We start from the raw sequence: 18,763 nt of genomic DNA on the forward strand, positions 1-18,763 counted from the left end.
CCTAGTGGCCATTATAAGGAATGCAGGTTTAAAAAGCCACTTTCACATTGGCTTCCCTTTTTAGACCGAAATAACCGCTTCCAAACAACCATAGACATATTTTTTATATTCCACACGTTCTACTTGTAAAAATGTGGTGGCTATGTTACCCACAATGCATGGTGCCAGTCCAAAGTTTGGTCAGATATTTGGTCGTGTTTTGCCAATATGGTTTTTAAAGCCTTGAGCCTCAAGAAGAGAAGGGTAATGAGTCACAGAGGTCTGTAAACATTACATTACATTGCATTTAGCTGACGCTTTTATCCAAAGCGACTTACAATAAGTACATTCGACCAGGAAGACACAACCTTGAAGAAAACAGAATCATATAAGTACATCAGGTTTCATAGAGCCAAACATTTCAAGTGCTACTCAACTAAACTCACCTCTTTCTAAAATCCCATCCCAAATTGAAGGGTTTAACATTTTGCAGTCTCAAGACCAAACTGACTATCTAATATAGCTAAAATAAAAAGTGTTTTACAAGACATTTGTTTTAGCAGAAATACTTTATATTTGTTCTTATCCAATCCTACCCCAACAGATACCACTGTTCAAGACGTGTCCGTTGATAGCATATACCAGTTATCCCTTCAATAATGTTTCTTTATTTGTTTGACAAAGTGGTTATCTGTATTTATTAAACGTCTAATCCACTCGATCAGATGTTATATTACATTTTATCTATTTTAAATTGCGTCCTTGTGTTTTTTAACTTGGGTTTGATGAAGACTTAGAAGATACAGATTTATTTTAATTGTAAATATGTCAAGAGGGTTCAACGTTTTAAAATAAGGTAAAAAAAAACCGTCCTTGGACACTTAGGTCCGCCCATTGTACATGTTCAGTGATACATTCACAGCTTCAGTCATTGGGCCGGCATTGGGTCCCATGATGGATTTATTATTACAAACTTTTCAGTTATTTCCAACTATCACAATTCGAAATAACTGTCCACAGCCTTATTTGTACTTACTGACTAAACTGCAGTGAAATCACTTAGAGAAAACACTTGATGAAATAGCTTCCCAAAAAAAAAATGGTGTCTCTACAGCATTTGCTCTCTAATAAGAACATAAACTTACACACACATATAAACCAACTGCAAGCTGTCAACATTACTGCACCAAGTACAATATAACTTAGCAACACTGACATCTAGTGGGAGGAGACAGTGAGTGCATCAGGCTATTCATTCGGGGTTTTATTGGCAGCTACTGACCTTCATCCTGACAAGCAGTTAAATGAACAAGAGCGTTTTGATGCCAAACACCGTCAGTGTGATATACATCTGAATACATAATTAATTTAATTATGATTATATAGTTAGAGCTCCATGTTAATCATGTTTGTGATTAACCCATAGGGATCATGATGGATCATTTTCCCCTCCAAATTTCATCCAACAATATAGACTAGGTTATCATGATATGTTTTAATAATAAATGATAAATGAAGAGTCTACCTGAGGACATCGGATGCCCTTCCATGAAGTCCCCTCTGGCTGCATGACTGCAGTCTCCTTTAAAGTTTTGGCAAAGTTATCCAGGCTGAATTTGGGAGGAAAAAAATGAAACTACAACTCCCAGCGTCCCACAGTGACACACAACAACAAACGAGAGAGAGGCAGCAGCTGGGAGAGGAGACAGACAGACAGACAGACTGCGTAAAGAGAAGCAAAGAGAGAGAAACTGGCAGAGTTTCTCGTCCATCGATGGGGTTTCTCACGGCAGCAGCAGAGGAGGAGAACTGACGAAGAGAAATCCGCTCAAAATGGCTAAAACCCAAGAAGTGGAGCACATCGCTAAAAAGCTGGATAAAATGGTGCACAAGAAGAACACGGTGAGTGCAAAACAGCTGCTGCATCAGCACAAAACACGCGATCAGGTGGTGAGCCCTACAACTGCTGAGAGGGACAATTCTGGAAACACATTGTTAAACTCTGCTCACTGACCTGTGGAGGAGTTAAATGTTTGCTGATAATCTCACTCTAAACTATGCCGCTGCTTCTGTTTTTGGTGATAAATCAATGCAGCGATTGGTCAAAAAGCTGCCAATTAAATCCACCACACCTTGAGTCAATTGTCTGATCAACTCAATGCAGAGTTTATTAACTATATACCTCCAAAGGTTATTTAATATATATGGTGGCATTATTAGATTGCTGAGTTAAAACAGAAAATCTCTTTATAATATAATTTGTTTGTACTTGACATTGGGAAAATCCAGTCAGTGTAGCGTACACTAAACATGTGCCTTGGGGCTTTATTATAATGGAGAACTGATATCAAGTAATACATCCATTGAAAAGAGCATGCAGTATTTGAGTTCAAAGTTCAAAGCAATGTCATCTATGTTAAATTAAATGGAGACTTTGTGGATGATTAAAAAGATGCCCTCTGCAAACATTTAACATGAATGTGTGTTTGATTTGTTTTTAAAAGAACATTTAATCCTTCAACCTCATTGAAAAATCCACAATATGAATAAACAAATGTTTTTAGTTTCAAAAGTTGAAACAGTGGAAAGAAGATGTCTCATTGTTTGTGCACTGTCCAATGTTTGTATTTCCAAAACCTTGATTAATACCAATGCTGACCAAACCGTCAGTATGTCGGGGTTGAGAATATGTTTCCAAATATCTAGCCGTCACTTCCAATATTATCTTGGCTCTGGTTTGGATACTTGTTCCAATGTTTTCCACAGCTAGCTGCTAACTTTCCATTTGGTGCCAGCTTTACAGAGCATGTTTTTATTGAATGGCTAACTGTGGCGGCACAGCCATTTAATCTGTGTTAAACCAGAGGATTAAAACGATAGAGCAAAGGAGGTTAAAAGCTACATAGAGCTGGGAATACTTCAACAGGTGTTTGGGGGCAGGAGGGAACATGTCTTATTCAATAAAAAACGCCTCTAATGTGTCCTTTTGGATGCTCTTTTGGTATGTACAACATGATAAAGGACTGGTTTAGGCTGCCCTCTGATAGGAGAAAACATGGGGCAGTGCCATATACTGTGGGTTTTCCATCATGGTTTTCCCCCCTTTTAGTGTTTTATGAGACATTGGAACGGGTACACTTCTTTACCAGCTCTATAGAGGTTGTTGGTGAACAAACAGTGGATTAGGGGGCTACATTTGAGCAGTGGGGATAGGGCTTACAGAAAATGCTCAATGATTACACATTAATGATAATAATTGTTTACCCTATTCTCAGCAGATTTGTGGAAATGTATTGCTTTTTATCTTTCTCGAAATAGTGTCACAGCAACAGTTTGCACAGAGATGTTTTGTCTTAAACATCACAGTGGGATTTGGAAGTAGACACATGAATAATACAACAGCCTCTTCTGCTTAAATGTATTTTCCTCCTCACTGTCTGTCTTTGTCTCTAATAAGTATTTTGTGCCTTTTATCCGTGCATGTCTTTTAGTTTCTGTGTCGCAATGTGGGAACACATCCTGCTTTTTTCCCTGCAGTACCCTCTCATTTGGCAAAGAAAGCACAGCTATGGACTCCTCCTCCTGGACACTCTACTGCTCTAAAATGTTAAGCATTTTCAGTATAGCATTATAATAAGGGATTTCAAATAAGATAAAGCTACTGTCTCCCTTTTTCTCCAGACCTAAAGGCTTTGCATTGTGTTGATTTCCCCAAATATGAACTTTCTGGTGTCAGGTATGGACTGGTCCTCATTATTTGACAACTTGAAGTCCCCTAAATTAAATCTCCTGACCTGGTCCCATCATTCTCTTGGTAACCTTTATTTTACACTGAACGATTGTCTCGGGGCGTGTGGGTGACAGCTGTGGGTGTTAGTCTTGGGAAGAAGCCATGAATCTTCTCATGCAGTAGAAAAGGCCACCTTGACTCTACTGGATAAATGAATGTCCACTGAAACAGATCTGTCTGTCTGTCTTAATAATAATAATAATAATAATAAATGATATTTATATAGCGCCTTTCAAGGGACCCAAGGTCGCTGTGCATGGTGGACAAACAAAACAAACAGACAATCAACGGGCAAACTAAATAAATAAAGGAAGCCGGGGGACCAGAAAAGGGCTAGGGCCCGAAGGCCAGGGTGAACAGGTGTGTTTTTAGTGATGATTTGAAGATGTCCAGGGAGGCAGCATTACGGATCTCGGCAGGAAGTGCATTCCAGAGGGTGGGGGCCGCAACACTGAATGCCCTGTCACCAACAGTTCGGAGGCGAGAGCGGGGGATGGAGAGCAGGCCCGTGTCTGAGGACCGCAGACTCCGAGAAGGGGTGTAGGGATGGAGGAGGTCCGATAAGTACTGGGGGGCGAGGGAATGGAGGGAATGGAGGGACTTGTACGTGAGGATGAGTGTTTTGTATTGAATCCGGGACTTGACCGGCAGCCAATGTAGGTGGATGAGGGTGGGGGTGATGTGTTGCCATGGCTTGGTGTGGGTGAGAAGCCTGGCGGCAGAGTTCTGGACGTATTGGAGCCTATCCAGGGTTTTGCTGGGAACCCCGGACAGGACTCCATTGCAATAGTCCAGACGGGATGTAATGAAGGCGTGTACCAGGGTTTCTGCCACAGAGTCAGAGAGTGAAGGCCGGATTCTGGCAATGTTTTTTAGGTGGTAGAAGGCGGATTTGGTGACAGTCTCAAGACAGTTTGATTTGTCTTGTTAAACATGCATTGCCAGACACACAGGTGTTCACTCTCTGAAGTGTAAATGTGGTGAGTTGACCTCATACAGTATAAAAATATGATTTGAATGTGTTATGTTGTCTACAGGACGGAGCTCTCGACCTGCTGAGGGAACTGAAGAACATCAAGATGTCTCTAGAGACGCTGCAGGTAAATAACTCCACCCCTCTGCCATGTCCCCATCAACATCAAGTGCACCTATAGTCTGACACAGCTGAGATAGGAATAGTTATCACTGCATATGTCTGTTAAATTAGGGCATGGGCATTCTGCACAATCAAAATGGCAAAAGGAAGTGGCGACTTGCGATAAACCAGGGTGTTTAAAACATGAATTCAGACGCTCTGCTTTGTATTAATGTGATGATTAAACGGATGGGATTTTCAGCAAAGTTGACATAGTTTGTTTGAGCAATCAAATGGTACTACCAATATCTTTAATTCACGCCCACTGAAGAACACAACATTTAGGGCGCTTTAGATGGGAAAACATTTATATAACTTTTATTTCCACAATTTTAACCACTGTAGTCCACCAGAGTGGGGATGTCTGTGAACGCAGTGAGGAAACACAGTTCAGAGGAAGAGGTTCAGACTCTGGCCAAAGTTCTCATCAAGTCCTGGAAGAAACTGCTGGGTAAGAGGCGGTGTGTTGCTTGTGTATTTTTTACTTTGTGCGGACAGCATTGACATCTATCAATGCTCTTTGATAGAAAACAATGGGTGCGGCGTACATTTTGTTTTGTGTGTTGTCTTGCAGACGGTGCAGAGGGGAAGCCGGAGGAGAAGAAGAATGAAGACTCTCCTGTGAGGTCATCCTCCACCTCCAAGGACTCTGGCAGCACTGAGAAAAGGTCTGTCGCACACTGATGACATCACTTTTGGTTATATCTACTCTTAAATTGTGTTTCTCTTATTTTCCTACGATGCTGTTATGATAGGCTGTGAATAAGAAAATATGAAGAACAGACCATCGATTTCTATTTATTTTTTGTTTGTTGAGAAAGGGGCAGGAAATAAGATTATTTTCTTCTCCCTACTCCTTTTCGGGTATGGTGTGTTCATAGAGACATGTTTTTAAAATAATTGTTATACATTAAGTTGTGCATACCATGAACGGAACAAATAAAAAATGAAATGAAATTAGTAGATGTCACTGTTATAGACAGAAGTGAAAGTACAGTTTCCTATTTCACGTAGGAAGATTTAAAGTGGAACCGACTCCAAATTCCACTTAATTTAATAATGTCTCCTCCTCTGACTCAGCAGTAACACATCGGGGGACTCCCCCACCACATCAACCCCCCCAACTCCCCCAACCCCCCCAACCCCCCCAATCACTCCCACCACACCCACCACACCCACTACACCCACTACACCCACCTCTCCGATCCCCCCCATCCTCCCCGCTCAGGTCAGCTCCTTCCCCCCTCCCCCCGTCACCACGGACAGTGTGAGAAACAAGTGTCGAGAGCTGCTGGTGGCGGCGCTGCAGACCGACGGTGAGAAGACCCTTTACAATATAAGAGTATAAGAAAACACACGGTTGATATTTTAATATCTCAAATTGATGTATGTGTGTTTGTGTTGCAGGTGACTACAAGAACATTGGAGCCAACTGTGGGCATCTTGCAGCACAAATCGAAGAGGATATCCTTTTGTTTCATCAAGATTTAAAAACACACACTAACATACAAAAAATGATTTTACAACTGAATGAAAGGTATCCATTTGAGTACTCGGTGTGTTTCACTTTGTAAGATACATTTTAAGCTAATTCACTGATGTATATAATGTGTGTTTGATCATCACTTGTGAGTCCTTGACTGCTCGTCGTTCCCACATATCTTCCAGGAGTTTAAGACGACAGATTTAAAATATAAAACTCGTCTAAGAAGCAGAATCTCTAACCTCAAGGACCAGAAGAACCCCGACCTGCGGCGTAATGTGCTGTGTGGAAACATCTCGGCTCAACGCATCGCCTCCATGTCCGCTGAGGTCAGTCATCCTTACCTCTGCAAGGGGCTGTTTTATTTCGTTTTTTAGGGTTAAAGGTCACCTATTATGCAAAATCCACTTTTTCATGTCTTTTATACATCAACATGTGTACCCTCTGTGGAAAGAGATTCTGAAAGTTTCAGGAAAAAAGACCCCTCTCTTTTTGTCCTGATCCATTTCTATAAAAACCTGTTTGAAAATGAGCTGATCAGATTTTGGCCACTTTATGATGTCATAATGATTTTTTGGCTCGTGTAACCATTAGCCAATCACCAACCAAGGTAACGAAAAACCTTCGTGTCTCCGGGTCAATGCGACTGATTTCGATGGAGCAGGTCACAAATATCTCTCAGAGGGGCGCGGGGAGTGGCTCCTTATTTTTCATCTAAAGTAGCAGACAGGGCTGAAAACAGAGGGGTTTATGGGATGCTACAATGATCTGTTTGGTATTTGGAGCCAAACACTTCAGAGACATGTTTTGTATATATCTCAGAACTATAATATATTGATGAAAAACAGTATAATAAGAGATCTTTAGGTTGAGAAGGGGGTACTCGATTACAACAACTGCAGTACTGCTATGTGTGTGCAGGAGATGGCGAGTGCAGAGCTGAAGCTGATGAGAGAGGCTCTGACTAAAGAGTCCATCAGAGAGCATCAGCTGTCCAAGGTCGGGGGGACGGAGACGGACATGTTCATCTGTGGCAAGTGCCGCGGAAAGAGATGCTCATACACACAGGTAGGAACACACATGACTACACACCAGAGATGGCAAAAGTACACACATCCTTTACTGAAGTAGAAGTACAGATACTCGTGTTTAAAAATACTCTGGTATAAGTAGAAGTACTGACTAAACTTCTTGACTCAAGTAAAGAAGTATTGGCTTTGAAATGTACTTGTAAAAAGTACCCATAACTACCAACTGTTTTAAAGAGTACCTGACCTCTCTTTATATTAATAGAACAATAATGTCATTGTTAGCTAATGAATGTTTTGATGCTGAACAACGGCAACATGACAACGTTTCCATTGGTCCCTCTTCTTTAGAGAAGACCAGGAAATGATGGATACACGGATCGTGTTCAAATCAATAGGCACGCAATGACTCTAAATAATAATGATCACGCCACCAAACACACATTCAAACTAAAGTAACGAGCCTGTTTTGAAAATGTAAGAAGTAGAAAGTTCAGGTATTTGTGTTAAAATGTAAGAAGTAAAAGTAAAAAGTCGTCAGAAAAATATGTAGTGGAGTAAAGTACTGATACCAGAAAAATGTACTTAAGTACAGTAACGAAGTATTTGTACTCTACTATTTCCCACCTCTGCTACACACACAGTAGGGAATGTTGGCTTCCCACAGACCCGGCGCCAGAACAAATCTAAAGGGAGGGCATATGATTTTCATGGGAGGGCACACAACACCGTCACGTGCTGCGGGCCTGCGGCACAATATATATATCAAACAGCAAGGCCAACTACATTGCGCAAAGACGCACACTTATCGCAAACATACACAAATAAAGGGCAACATAGAAACCACTTTTTAAACATTGTGTGCGTGGCAGCACAAACACCGGTAAATCACGAGCAAGGCACACTGGTTAAGGATGGCAGCTTCCTCATCGTTACACTCGGAGAGAAATAGTAGAGACGGAGACGATGAACTGCTGTTAGCTCTATTATGGCATTGTGCATGTCGTGAGAGGTGTATGTTGCTGTGTGGGGAATGCTGTCCATTATTTTTGGCCAACTCTGCATCTTTATTGTACTGCATACTCAAACAGCGACAGGAAGAGCCCACTGCCTGACTCGGACATGCTGTGGAGTGAATCGTGGTCACCTCTGAGAGGGAGTTGGTTGACAGCTAAAAAAGCTATAATATCAACGACAGCTGACACGTAATAACGGTTCCGTGCAGCTGATCTGCACCAAAGTTCTAATTTCCTTATTTGTTTCCTCGCGTATATGTCTCTCTGTCCACAAACTCTCACATGAAATGTGTTCTTTTGATGCGGCCTGTCTTAGCAGTCCTTTATCAGTCTGTAATGCGTGTTTCCAGTCGCAAAAACCTTTGACAGTAAAAGCCGCATCAGATGAAGACGTATTTAAACTGTCTACAGGGGAAACAAAAGGCTGCGTCTGCTTTTAACGAATATTCAAGCCGTGGTCTGTTGTTGTACCATGCAGCGACAAAAGTGCGCTTCTTTCCTGAAAACAATCTCCCTGGATAACGATCCAGTTTCACCTGCTTGGGTTTATTAACCCCAAGATCATCTGGGGCTGTTGGTCTTTGAGCGGTGTGCTGCAAGGTAGCATCTGTAGTGGAGGCACCGACACGGAGCAGGAGGAGGAGGATGCTGGCGGGTGTGGTACAGGGTGTGGCACCGCAGGTGGTGATGGTAGAGGCACAAGGAGCTGTGCCTCGGAGGACAGCGTTGGTGGCGGCCGCCTTGATGAGTCAAGGCTTGGGCTCGCTAACTCAGCCCCGGGGTTTGCCGAGGTCAAGTTTGTGACATTAAGGCGCGCTGCTGCAACGGCAGGTGCAGGGACGCCAGCAGCTGCAGTTTTTCGTTTTTAATAAATCCTTAGACCTTTTGAGCCAATTTTCCATTGTGTAATTTAAACATAAATGGGAGTCTACAGAATGCACAATAAACAAATCCAGAATAGAATAGTGTGATGCTGTGATTGGTGAATTTATTTGACGTAGCCTGCGATTTATTTATTTTAGTTACTATCTGACATCACATACATCGTGCATAAAAGTTCACAGTTTATTTATAATAAAAACAAATTAAAAAAATTTTTTTTATAAATAATAAAAATCGTGTTTATTGGGGGAGGGCAAGAATGTCAAATGGGAGGGCCTGGCCTTCCCACGGCGCCGGGCATGGCTTCCCATAGACAAATGATCATAGTCGACTGGGATATTAAAGTCTAAAATCAAAATGAAAAATGTAAAACTCAATTCCAAAATAAAAACAGCTTGAATTCAACCTGCAGCAGCGTCCTGTGGAAACTGTCCTGAATGCAGTGGCTAAGTAATACAACACAGAGAGCACAAGGGACAATGTTCTCTGTTAAAAATTGAACTCAACATTTTTGATACATTTCCTTCTACGAGTGCATTGTCAATAAGGGCAAGTTTTTATGTTTTTTGGTAAGCAGGGATACAAAGAAAATGAAAGCAGTGCTTTTTTTTCAATGTTAAAGTGCATTAATAATATTGTGTCCCAAAATAATCAGTAATGGTGAACTCAAATGCTTCCCGTGATGTTTTGTGTGTTTCAGGTGCAGATCCGCAGTGCTGATGAGCCGATGACCACCTTTGTGTTGTGTAACAGCTGCGGCAACCGATGGAAGGTAGGGACACACAAAATAATGATTTAAGATTTATAAAATATTGGGTACATTCTTAAAGCTAAAACATACAGCAAATATAATTGAAAACATGTCAGCGAAGCAGCGAATGCTTAGAATAAAGTACACAAGTGCTCCATATAATTTACAGTATCCACCACACATGAAATATTTGTAAATATGCATCCAACCTCATACAACAAACAAGAACCCATAAGAATCTTAAAAAACCTTTTCAAAAGTCTATGGTATAAAAATACAACAATTTACCCATGTCAATCTTTTTAAAAGGAATGTATAATGGTCGCTTTTCAAATAAATTATCAAACATATTAGTCCTTATACATTATGTGAACTTCTTCATCAAAGTAAAACACTTGTAAAGGATATTTATGAAATGATTTACAGGAGGAGGCAGGTCAATTTAAGTGCTTTTACTAAATAACAATATTGCAACTCATCTGTAACTGTAATAAAAGTTAAATTGACCTGAGTGTCAGTATGACTCTCACCACAAGATGGCAGCAGAGACCAGACTCTTCATGTTTCTCCTCTTCCTCTCCACTCACCTTCACGAGTGCTGCCACCCTTTACATATTGTATGTCCGCCTTATTCTCTCTTTCACCTTTTTCTCTTCTTTTCTCACTTCTTCATATCTTTTTATTTATTTCAATTTTCCTTCTTTCTCCCTTTTCTCCAGATTTCTCAGATTTCTCCTTGTCCTCCCTCCCCCCCTTGTTTACATCTCATGCCTCCCCCTGTCCTTTCCCCCTCCTCCCTCCCTCTCTTTTTCTTCTCCTTTTCTCTCCACAGTTACTCCCTCCTCTCTCTCCAGTACTTTTTCAGGCCCCTCCCTCATTTAGCTCCTGGCTGTAGGTCAAGGTGAAGCCACACATTGGAGCAGCTTGGATTGTGGGAAGTGTTTCCGTTTCAGCATTTTGAGAATCTGAAACATGTCGGTGGGCTCTGACATTATTATCAGTTTAATAAAGCTATCTTTGATAAACTGATAAATAAACACCTCTCTAACCTCAGGAATCATTTCAAGCAAGCATTGAAGTTGCAAAATACTGAAAACGTTCAGTATTTTTGCAGGAAATTCCGACAAAATTACACACAGATCTAACTTTGTTAACTTTGTGTTGAGTTTAATGTTGGCACAATATAATATATAATTGCTGTTGCAGGCTTCTTTGATTTATTATGACTGAGAACTGTTTCTGATATGGATGGGAGGTTTACATTTTGGCAGTTCAAGATTTTAACTACATAAAACAACAATTTTATTTGAGTTTGAAGCTAACCCCTAACCCACGATTCATTTTACCAGAGTTATTTTACTTAATCTACTTTGGTTTTACTCAAATGTTACATATTTAAATGTATTTTCTGTAAGAATCTTAACCACAACCTTTCTTTCTGTCTTCCAGTTTTGCTGAAGAGGACGTGTGTGTGTGTGTGTGTGTGTGTGTGTGTGTGTGTGTGGTGTGTGTGTGTGTGTGTGTGTGTGTGTGTGGTGTGTGTGTGTGTGTGTGTGTGTGTGTTGTGTGTGTGGGTGTGTGTGTGTGTGTGTGTGTGTGGTGTGTGTGTGTGTGTGTGTGTGTGTGGTGTGTGTTGTGTGTGTGTGTGTGTGTGTGTGTAGTGTGTGTGTGTGTGTGTGTGTGTGTGTGTGTGTGTGTGTGTGTGTGTGTGTGTGTGTGGCAAAATGACTAAAAGTGAATTTGGATTCAAAAATATGAATTTCTTTTTTTGTTTTATTTTGTATAATTTCTTTTTTATATAAAAAAAGTGAAAGCTGTGATATATTTAAAAACGAATATGAAGGTCCATGTTGTGTATATGGTTTAGTTTGTATTGTATGCAGCACTTGTAAAGAGTTTATTTCTTATTCTAGATGAAGCTTTAAACTAGATTGAAATCACAATTAGGATTTGTGGAAACAGCTTGTTGTGCTGACACAATATTTTGCCCTTAACATTTCTATTAAAGTTGCTCTTTATTTAAGACCACATCGCTGCAGTGTCTTCTTTTATTTCTGGCTTAATTTAACTTTATTGGTTCCTGCTTGGTTTAAAAAAGGGTAGCAAAATATATCTTAAATAGTATTTCGTAGTCTTTTAGAGGGTCATATTTTCTTCATATTTGTGGATAAGGGATATTTATTTATTATAATTTAACATTGGTTAAATCAATTGGCGTACAAGATTTAGATCCAGAGGAAGATTGTTCTATTATTAATAGATAAAGCATGTATCAATTTTCAAGTATTCATATTTTGAGTTTTGTTGAGAAATAGAACATACATACCGCACACGCAGCAACATTTAGACTTTTTTTAAATTAGTGCATTGAACCCATCCTGCTAAGAAGCATACACAGCTTTTATACAGCGCCTAGGGAGCAGAGTGGGGGTCTGGTGCCTTGCTCATCGGCACCTCAGTTAGGGGAATTGAACTGGCAATCAGCCAAGTCCCTATTATATGAACAAATACAATAGGGTTTCTGTATTATTGTTTCAGTTTTACTTTGACTCAACAACAACTACATGACTTATATCGCAACAGCCAGCATCCCTGTTACAACTGTAACCCACCAGTGATGTCACAGTGTACTGACACACCCTCGAGTTCACTTCTGCATCACTGGAGCAGGATAAACCACTCAAGGTCCGAAAACATGTAACGTTTAAAGCATCTTAACTTTATCAAAAAAGGAATCTCACATAATACTGGTTAAAATGAGGTTCCAAGGTCCACTGATGTTCTAGATTTTTAAAGCCACATTAGACCACACTATGTTTAACCCTCCTGTTGTCTTCGGGTCAAATCTGACCGATTTACTACTTTCATCAATCATAACTTTTTTGTTTTACATTCGAATGCATTAAGGCTTTATGATATCCTTCACAGTAGACATTTGAACATATACAATTGTTAATCACCACTTTCATTGAATTTTGGATGATTTATTCAACTTTGTAACACCCATGGTGTTCCCGGTCAAAAATGACCGCCATAAAGAAAAGGAATTGGTAACCATCCGGATCAGATAAAACACACACACACTCTAGATGTGTTCCCCCCCTTATGTGCCCATGTGAATCACACCTGGCACACAGAACAATTTGACACATTTCCCGCCATTATGTGCCCATCCCCCCCACATGGATCACACCTGGCACACGGAATACATGTTCAGTGTCTATTCTTTGTATATTTACTGCAGTTCTTCATGTATACCAGTAGTCTGATACAATATTTACAGTTTGAAAGGGTGTTAAATGAAATTTGGTGATGATTAATGGTTTTTGTGTTAATGTAATGGCGGTTAAAACAGGACCGGACCGCGAACACCAAAGTAAGGGGGGCAAAACGAAGACAATAGGAGGGTTGACACTCATTTTAATAACAAATAATATATAATTTGAAATATTTTAGCACTATCAGTTTGATGTTGATAACAAACGTTAAACATTAAAGTCCTTCCACTTAAATACTGTTGAGAAAATTCCTTCTCATGACCAGTGAGGCCTTTATTCTTTATCAGTTCATTTAACTGAACCACATGTACAAGTAACACAAAAACACATAAATCCCAACTGACTCAAGTGTAAACCAGAGATGTTGAGTCCGTTTTCCAAATGGCGCTGGAGGTGCGAGCGTGTTGACAGAGGTGATGAAAAGTGTTGAGAAAGCAGAGCGGATAAAGCTGCTGTTGTGTTTGTTGTGGAAACACTGCTGAGCTCTTTCCATATAAGAGCATGGGAGAGAGAGGGAGGAAGGTGGAGAGACAGCCAGGTTAGGTGTCTTCTTTCTGGATGGAAAACAGACCGAATTCCAGCCTGTCCTACAAAAAAAGACCAAATAGGTCGATTGTTTAAGCACCTTAGATTACGACCCATAGCCACGTTTTAAAGTGTAGCACCTCTAGTGGTCGTGTAAGAAACAACATGCTCCCGTTTATTTACAAATAACCCTCTCTGGAAAATCCTAAATTGTAGAATAGTTTGGCCATTAAAATGCTTTTTGATTAGATTTCTAGCGAGAAGTGTATATTGTACTTTTAGAATCCACGTCCAGTGGATGTGTAGGATCTATAGTTTGATAGATATTACGAAGATGATTTGAGGTCTCGCCAGGATAACGTGGATATGCGGCAGCTTCCATGTAAAGTTAGCGTGGGTGAAAACAGTTTTTCCGGTCTCGAAGTTTTCATAATAAAACCGGATATATTCCCCTCACTGTCAAATGATTACACAGTGATATATGCATTACTCATCCACTAAAAAACATCAGTGTATCCTTGTTAAGTACACAATATTGATTGGTTTAAATTGTGTACAATGCTTTTGTGTTTTTAACCTTCGATTCAGAGAAACCAATAGTTTTTTTTTTCTTATTCAAAAGAAGACCTTAAAGGTGGGGTAGGTAAGTTTCAGAAACCGGCTCGAGTGCACTAACATTTGAAAGTACACAGCCGAAAAGAATCCGCCCCTTCCTTACAGAGCACCTCCTCCAACACACATGAACGCGCACATGACGTCAGCAGACTGGTGAAAGTGGCCGCCTGTTGCTGGCGAGTCATTGAAGTACTGCTGCAGCTGCAATGCACGCCCAATGAGGGCACGAGATACATTTGTGCGTGCACGAGATGGAAGGCTGACAGACAAGGCGGCAATCCAATCCGTTTAGCCGGTGGTTGTACTTTTTACAGTATTACGGTTTCCACAGATGACATTTTTTTATGGATTTTTTGTCAAACCACTTAAGATATTCATTGCTATCGGATGTTAAGAGCATTCCATGGAATATAACAAAAAGTTTATCTCGAGCCGGTTTCTCAAATTTACCTACCCCACCTTTAACTTAAAGTAATCTTTAATGTTTAAATAAAGCCAGTTGGTCTGTTTTGCACATCCTCCTGTTAATATATTTGGACTTCCTGCACTAAACTGTTTTATTGTAGAGATCACTACAGCATCTTCTTGATATTTTCGATTTTGTATGTAGGCTACTCTTAATATTTAAATGTTTTCATCAAATAAAACGTATTCAACAACAACATGCAATAACGTGCTTTAACCACTAGGCGGCGTGGGTTAAAAAAAAACAGTGGTGTAGTTAATAAAACATAATAATATCAAACATAATATGACTATTAACTTTATTGTGGAAAAATACAGTTTCAGTCTCGATTTGAAGCTTATGCATTGTACCATGATGAACCTGTATAGACCTGTAACAGTCAACTGCATGAGGAGTTGGAAAGGTAATGAATTAATTAAAATGTCGAACTCGGACTTCATTTCAAGGACATTTCGGTCAGGGATTTAGAGCTATATTTGTTTAACCACCGGATTGGCAAAACAGGAGAGTGTGTGCACCAGTCTGCCTTGATCTATGTATTCATGTCTGTGACACTCACAGTATCTGCTGCCCACAGCAGGAAAACCTCCTTCACTTCATGAAATCTCTAAAGCACCAGGAGGCAGCGGGAGGGTTAACTCAGCCTCTGAGAAGAGGAGCGCTCAGTGCCTTTCACGCACCGCCTTCACTGTGTTTACCTTCAGAATCATTAGAAAGACTAAGAGCGACCGCAGGCTGATGTGTTTTAACCACACACACCTCTACACACGGTGGTAGGATGGTCAGGAAAAGGAAAACATATATGAAAGACAATGTTGCGATTACTTTCACCGCCCATTTGGGAAGGATTTAATATTAGATCCAAGTAATGACTGTCTGACTTTGTACTGTATAAAAAGCCTCCTTATGATTTAAGATCTTGTTACTTTGGTACGTTCAGTTATCAGAACTGATGCAAATCGAAAAAGCTAGCAAAATAAAAATATTGTAGGCTACTGAAAGAAATCAAGGTTGCTAAGCTTGTTAAACGTTCTATTTACATGTTAGCTATATGCTAATGTTAGCACAAACCAGGTTCAGTTTCAACAGGGCTATTGTTTCCAATGCCAATAGAGTTTCTTTGAAAAAGCTCATATTTTTTTTGTAGAGGTGGGAACAAGTATTTTATGAGATGTTATAATTGGGTTAATGAATCATTGGGAATTGCCAGAGAAATTCCCTTAAAGTATTGTTAATTAGACCCAAGCAAATATCCTTTCATTAATTCTTCTTAAGTCATTTTTCCCTTTATTTTTCATTATGTTTAATGTATGGTTGAGCTGTGGTATTCACTCTCTGTCCTAAACGGCTTGTTGGAGCTCCAGCCTGAACATGGGTCGACTGTCATGCCTGCCTACAAGCAGTAGTGCTTATAAACACACTTTATAAAGTCAGGCAACACTAACCAGGTTTCGTGTGATTCTGTTTATTTGTACCTTACTTTGACCATCCGTTCACTGTTATTGATCATTGTGGAGAGAGGCAGACGTGTTGTTTTGTATTATAGCAGCTATCGGATGGAATCAATACATGGGCTGCACAGGTTGTCGTGTCCGACTATCACAAGTAGAATCATAATAAAAATACGCCGGTAAAATGTGCCTGTAGAAAACGATTTATGCCACAATAGGATAGCAATAGCAAGTAGTCAGTTTAGCTTCGGTTGCTATGCTAACATCACCCACAGCACCCCGTTGCGTGCCCCCCCCCCCCCCAGGGATAAATGTTGAGATTTTTTTTCTCAATTCCTGCATTCTAGTGAATTTTCATAGTAACACTGCACTTCAGACAACCTACAACTGGTGATGGTGTCTAGGTCTTTAAGTGTTAAACAGCTGAGAGCAGTCACTGCTGTTTTTTGTGGTCTTCTTTCACACACACATCTTACCAGGTGGGAGCCAACACACGGCACCGACCAAGAGGGCGCCCCACGCCAACATACGTGGAGGTGCTGAGGAAGGATGTGGGGGTGGAAAGCTCCACAGAGCTGACCGGGTGTATGGAGGACCGTGAGGATTGGCGAACCCGTTGGCAAACTCGTCTAAGGACGACCTAGTAGTAGTAGTCCTTGATTGGCTCAAGGTCACACCCTTTTAGGGGCGGGGCTAGTGATGTTGTCCCGGCGATGCTTAGGAGTTGATAAAGGAGATAATCCCACTGACGTCATCATTTGATTCCAAAAGTGGGTCTGGACTCGCGCCCATAGAGGCTGTTTACCAGTATAATGGCTCCCACCAAAGTATAATTTATGGGTGGCTCCCCCCAAAGTATAATTTATGGTTTTTAAAGTTTTTTTTACTCACTGAGCACTCATTGCCACCAATGCAAATGCAAATGAGTGCTCACTGAGTAAAAAAAACAAAAAAACACACAAATTATACTTTGGGGGGAGCCATTATACTTTGGGGGCCCCCCAAAGTATTAACATGCTGTGGGAATCACTGAACACCCATTTGAAACAGAACTGTAAACAGATTTACTTTTTCTTTATGGATATTTTACAAATCACCCTTTTAAACTTTATTCTTTTTTTACTGTCATATAGTATTTCATACCTGTTTTTCATTTATTCTCTTATATTTGTATAACTATAATGATCATATAAACAGTGGCGGCGCCAGAGATTTTCTCTAGGGGGTGCTGTGGGGTAGCTTGACGTTTCATAGAGGGTGCTCAAACATTAAGGGTTTCCCATTAATGCACCAGCGCTACAGTTGAATTTTCTACTGCAACACTCCCCACACACACACAGTGTACCCGCGACTGTTACAATGAAGGCTCGATAATCAGCTCACGGCATATAGGTGTAAGCAGGGGTAAAGTGCTATTTTTACAAGTGGGGGGTGGACCTCACCTCCTCTAGGAGGGACCTCACCTCCTCTAGTGGGGTTCGGGGGCATGCTCCCCCGGGAAGATTTTTTTTAAATATTGAAGTTAAAAGCATCAATCTGGTGCACTTTGAGAGCAACATTAAGAGATCTATGGATACATCTCTCAATACCCATATGAAACAGAACTGTAAACAGATTTTCTATTTCTTTATAGATATTTTACAAATCACTCCCCTTTTAAAAAAAACCGTTTGAGACCCACTGAGATAACTAGACTAAAGTTAACTAAACACTGAGAGTCCTTTACTTCACCTGAGCTGAGGTTATCTGAGACTCTCAGTCTGACAGGAGATAGTTCTTCCTCCACCTTGTTGTTGAAAAAGCTCCTTATATCCGTTAGCTTGGCTAGATAGCACCAGATGCTAACCACAACGATCTCCAGTAGATACCCACCGGTGCGCAAGCTCTCTCGCTCGCGCACGCACACAAAATGGCTCGTGCCACACACACACACAGAGCAGAGCTTGAATTAAACACAGAGACCCAGAAGTAAGCTACTTGTACTCACGAGGCTATGCTATTATGTGCAGAATCCCTCTCGCTTTCAGGCGGTTTTGATTGAGTGTCCACACGTGGACGTTTAAGGACTAAAAAACGATAAATGTTTCACTTTGCTGTTAGCAAATAATGTGGCGCTCTAGCTAACAGGAAGTCACTCAAGTGTCACAAAGTTATTTAGACTATGGGTAGGTCAAAAATCGAATGGGTGCTGGCCATTGGCCTAATCATATCACCTGTGTTGGCTTTATGTTTTTGGTCAAAAATGTGTTTCTTTCACATTTGCATTGATGTAATCAATACTTTTTCTAATTTAATTTAATAAAAATAATAATAAAATAAATAAATAAATAAAAACACATATTTATTGGGGGTGCTTAGGGGGTG

General features: G+C 40.4%; 1 protein-coding gene across 2 annotated transcripts; it reads left to right on the forward strand.

Moving 5' to 3' along the window:
* The first annotated feature begins 1,654 nt into the window (after positions 1-1,654).
* On the forward strand, positions 1,655-11,575 carry tcea2 (transcription elongation factor A (SII), 2). Of its 2 annotated transcripts, none has more exons than XM_034201020.1 (10): positions 1,655-1,881; positions 4,807-4,869; positions 5,250-5,355; positions 5,479-5,572; positions 5,985-6,220; positions 6,312-6,368; positions 6,562-6,716; positions 7,309-7,455; positions 10,014-10,085; positions 11,514-11,575. In XM_034201020.1, exons 1-10 carry the CDS (start codon positions 1,813-1,815, stop codon positions 11,520-11,522), a joined length of 1,008 nt encoding a protein of 335 aa, XP_034056911.1. In that variant the 5' UTR covers positions 1,655-1,812; the 3' UTR covers positions 11,523-11,575. The 2 variants fall into 2 exon arrangements, with proteins under 2 accessions (XP_034056911.1, XP_034056912.1); XM_034201021.1 differs by having other exon boundaries at positions 5,988-6,220.
* Positions 11,576-18,763: the final 7,188 nt, after the last annotated feature.

This window comes from Gymnodraco acuticeps, unplaced genomic scaffold, assembly GCF_902827175.1.
Source record: "Gymnodraco acuticeps unplaced genomic scaffold, fGymAcu1.1, whole genome shotgun sequence".
Taxonomy (NCBI): Eukaryota; Metazoa; Chordata; class Actinopteri; order Perciformes; family Bathydraconidae; genus Gymnodraco; species Gymnodraco acuticeps.

Coding starts and splice junctions, on each gene's coding strand:
- tcea2 (XM_034201020.1), top strand. CDS start 1,813: ATGGCTAAAACCCAAGAAGTGGAGCACATCGCTAAAAAGCTGGATAAA. Junction 4,870..5,249: donor TGTCTCTAGAGACGCTGCAG/GTAAATAACTCC, acceptor TAACCACTGTAG/TCCACCAGAGTGGGGATGTC. Junction 5,356..5,478: donor GTCCTGGAAGAAACTGCTGG/GTAAGAGGCGGT, acceptor GTTGTCTTGCAG/ACGGTGCAGAGGGGAAGCCG.